The sequence below is a fragment of the Papaver somniferum genome, chromosome 7, assembly GCF_003573695.1.
Source record: "Papaver somniferum cultivar HN1 chromosome 7, ASM357369v1, whole genome shotgun sequence".
Taxonomy (NCBI): Eukaryota; Viridiplantae; Streptophyta; class Magnoliopsida; order Ranunculales; family Papaveraceae; genus Papaver; species Papaver somniferum.
In genome coordinates this window covers 100769760-100773641 of record NC_039364.1, presented here as the reverse complement: position 1 = coordinate 100773641, position 3882 = coordinate 100769760, and the positions used below count along the sequence as shown (strand labels likewise).

At 36.4% G+C, this 3882-nt stretch overlaps 2 protein-coding genes across 2 annotated transcripts; one reads left to right on the top strand and one right to left on the bottom strand.

The window, feature by feature from the left end:
• Positions 1-1233: 1233 nt before the first annotated feature.
• LOC113293334 lies at positions 1234-2324 on the bottom strand. Its single transcript, XM_026541997.1, has 2 exons — positions 2284-2324; positions 1234-2183 (listed from the first exon to the last, which is right to left on the bottom strand). The coding sequence occupies exons 1-2, from the start codon at positions 2287-2289 to the stop codon at positions 1659-1661; spliced, it is 531 nt and encodes a 176-aa protein (XP_026397782.1). The 5' UTR covers positions 2290-2324; the 3' UTR covers positions 1234-1658.
• Positions 2325-2496: 172 nt separating this feature from the next.
• LOC113294992 (ATP-dependent DNA helicase pif1-like) lies at positions 2497-3678 on the top strand. The gene is made up of 3 exons (XM_026543355.1): positions 2497-3015; positions 3112-3364; positions 3527-3678. The coding sequence occupies exons 1-3, from the start codon at positions 2497-2499 to the stop codon at positions 3676-3678; spliced, it is 924 nt and encodes a 307-aa protein (XP_026399140.1).
• The last annotated feature ends 204 nt before the right edge of the window (positions 3679-3882 follow it).

The following is a 3882-nucleotide window of genomic DNA, read 5'->3' as shown; positions in this document are numbered from 1 at the left end:
GGTGAGTTGAAACATCATCACTATGTTACTGTTCTTTATGTTCACTTTGTTATCAATTATACCAAAAGTCTAAAATTCTAATTTGCCCCAAATCCATTGGAATTGATTAAATTATGCCATTTTCAGGTGACAGAGAAAATTTATTACTCTTTCGACAACGTTTGAGGATTGTGAGGAATTTATATCAACAAGAATTCTTGAATGAATAGTTCTCAGGAGGATTACACCACATAAGTTAATTTTGAAACATGAGCACCAATAGTTTAAGGAATATCGACTCAGCAGCTGGACTTTTCATGGAACGAGGCTGTTGTGTCGAGGTTTTATGAGCACTTGATCGATGCAGAAATTGTTACTGGAATTTCAGCAGGTACACGAGTTTTCATTCCAAGAATCCCTCTAGAGCCTCCAGAGAACATAAATTTTCCTTCAAACTCATCAGAAAAACAATTCTCAGTCCGTTTGTGTTTTGCTATGACCATAAACAAAGCACAGGGGCAGACTATACCATTCGCATGAATTTATTTAGCAGATCATGTTTTTCAGTCATGGACAACTTTACGTGGCTTTGTCAAGAGGAGTTTCAATGAGCTCGATGAAGGTAGTTATACGTGAAGGAAAATTACAGGGTAAAGATGGCACCTACACAAAGAACATTGTCTATAAAGAAGTACTTCTTAATTAGAGAATGAGGTAGTAGAATAATTTGTTTTGCTGAAAGTAATGGGTTGTTAAAGCCTTCACTGTATATGTTGATGGATATTGCAGTACTGATGTGTATAAATGTGAATGAAATCTGTGTTTTTTTGTTAGTGAGCAGTTGGTTGATAACTTGACACTGTAGTCAATACCAAACTTTAAATTAATCTTTTTCCAAATTATTATCATTCTAGCACAGGCACAAATCTGTTGTAGTAAGTGTAGTTTAACTATTTGAAACATGTTCAAACCAAATAACACGTGCATCGCACGTGTGATGCACGATAGCTCTTATCAGGTCCTTTGAATATATACTTGAACAAAGGACCAAATATTATGAACCGAAAACTTAAAAATCTTCCATAGTGCTTCTTGTGAACAAACCCACCGTGCATCAAGAAATTGTGATATCTCATCATTCTTGTCGAATGGTCTGCAAATCTAAAAGGAAATCATGTCAGGTCCTTTGTATATATACTTGAACAAAGGACCAAATATTATGAACCGGACTTAAAAATCTTCCATAGTGCTTCTTGTGAACAAACCCACCGTGCATCAAGAAATTGTGATATCTCATCATTCTTGTCGAATGGTCTGCAAATCTAAAAGGAAATCATGTCAGGTCCTTTGTATATATACTTGAACAAAGGACCAAATATTATGAACCGGAAACTTAAAAATCTTCCATAGTGCTTCTTGTGAACAAACCCACCGTGCATCAAGAAATTGTGATATCTCATCATTCTTGTCGAATGGTCTGCAAATCTGAAAGGAAATCATGTCAGGTCCTTTGTATATATACTTGTACAAATACTTCACGGCCTTAATACTGGAGCATATTTCAACATTGATGTGGCAATTATACTTCTTCAAGAGCCAAGGGTTATATGGTACTACCCATCGATTATCCAAGAAAAGGCCACCTTTCTCCACAGTGATCCCATTATCGCGTCTTCTATTCAATCATTTTCTTGGATCGTATGTTCTGAAAACTGACGTGGATATGCTTTCTTACAGGAATCTTTTCTCATGCAGGGAGAATTTGGTTTCAGTCTGCCACATGGTCCATGTATCATATGTTTTTTCACTATTTCATATAATTCGGGTTCAATGCTTGGATCAGGAATCTCTGCGCGCACAATCTGATCATATTCATCTGGATTATTCAGCTTTTCTTGATCGCTAAGAATCACCAACATATGAGCATGGGGCATACCACGCTTTTGGAACTCCACAACATGAACATGAGCTACAACAGTACCTAAGACTCCGCGATTATAAATATCCTTTTTCAATTCCTCGAGTTTTGCTTTGAAGATTCTTGTTGTTAGGTCAGGCCTGTCTTGGTGAGTTTCGCCTGGTCCCAATTCATTCACTATCTTATACCACGACGTATTACATGTCATTGTGATGAATAAATCCGGTTTTCCATACCTTTGAACTAAAGAGATTGCATCTTGGTATCGGTTTTCTTCCAGTTTAACCTAATAGACAATGAAATTTGTATTTTGAGTTTCCCATTCAATACAAACACAATCTTAGAAAAAGAAAAGGAAACAACTTTTAAATATATACACTACTTACCAGCATTTCGTACCCCGCTATTAAATATATCTTGTAATCCCTGGTACATCTCAGCTCTGATTGTTTTTTTATTGTCCCGTACTCATCGTAACTTCAAAATTACGATGAGTACCTATCAAAATTAAGGCTACATCAACATGCAACATTAGTAAATAATATGAGTTAGACGAAGTTTTACGAAATAACAGCGTTATAATTTGGGATGAGGCGATGATGGTCCATCGACATGCTTTTGAAGCATTTGATAGAACCTTGAGAGACTTAACAGAAAATGATGTTCCTTTTGGAGGTAAAATCGTTATTCTTGGAGGGGATTTCAGACAAGTGCTACCAGTAGTGCAACGGGGTAAGAAGTCGCAAACTATAGACGCGTGCATTGTAAGGTCTGCAGTTTGGGAAGGTGTGACTGTTATCCACCTTACTGAAAATATGCGATCGAAAGACGACCTAAAATTCGCGGATATTTTGAAAGATATCGGAGATGGGGTAGCGACTACGTACAGAAATGGTATGTTAAGGATTCCTGATGAAATGGTAATCCCGTGGACAGGTGAGAATTCTACATCACAATTGTTCAACACTGTATATCCAAACATTTGTGTGAATGCGTGTGATAAGAGCTACATGGTGGAAAGAGCTATAATGGCACCAACAAATGAGTCTGCTGATGCTATAAACCAAAATGCAATCAACGCATTTCCAGGTGAGTTGAAACATCATCACTATGTTACTGTTCTTTATGTTCACTTTTTATCAATTATACCAAAAAGTCTAAAATTCTAATTTGCCCCAATATCCATTGAATTGATTAAATTATGCCATTTTCAGGTGACAGAGAAAATTTATTACTCTTTCGACAACGTTGAGGATGATGTGAGGAATTTATATCAACAAGAATTCTTGAATGATATTTCTCCAGGAGGATTACCACCACATAAGTTAATTTTGAAACATGGAGCACCAATACTTCTTCTAAGGAATATCGACTCAGCAGCTGGACTTTTCAATGGAACGAGGCTGTTGTGTCGAGGTTTTTATGAGCACTTGATCGATGCAGAAATTGTTACTGGAATTTCAGCAGGTACACGAGTTTTCATTCCAAGAATCCCTCTAGAGCCTCCAGAGAACATAAATTTTCCTTTCAAACTCATCAGAAAACAATTCTCAGTCCGTTTGTGTTTTGCTATGACCATAAACAAAGCACAGGGGCAGACTATACCATTCGCATGAATTTATTTAGCAGATCATGTTTTCAGTCATGGACAACTTTACGTGGCTTTGTCAAGAGGAGTTTCAATGAGCTCGATGAAGGTAGTTATACGTGAAGGAAAATTACAGGGTAAAGATGGCACCTACACAAAGAACATTGTCTATAAAGAAGTACTTCTTAATTAGAGAATGAGGTAGTAGAATAATTTGTTTTGCTGAAAGTAATGGGTTGTTAAAGCCTTCACTGTATATGTTGATGGATATTGCAGTACTGATGTGTATAAATGTGAATGAAATCTGTGTTTTTTTGTTAGTGAGCAGTTGGTTGATAACTTGACACTGTAGTCAATACCAAACTTTAAATTAATCTTTTTCCAAATTATTATCATT

Bases quoted from the DNA above. Each gene is read 5' to 3' on its own strand.
- LOC113294992 (XM_026543355.1), top strand. From the start codon at position 2,497: ATGGTCCATCGACATGCTTTTGAAGCATTTGATAGAACCTTGAGAGAC. The intron at 3,016-3,111 runs GTTCTTTATGTT...TGCCATTTTCAG, and splicing joins AACATCATCACTATGTTACT to GTGACAGAGAAAATTTATTA. The intron at 3,365-3,526 runs GTACACGAGTTT...TTTATTTAGCAG, and splicing joins TGTTACTGGAATTTCAGCAG to ATCATGTTTTCAGTCATGGA.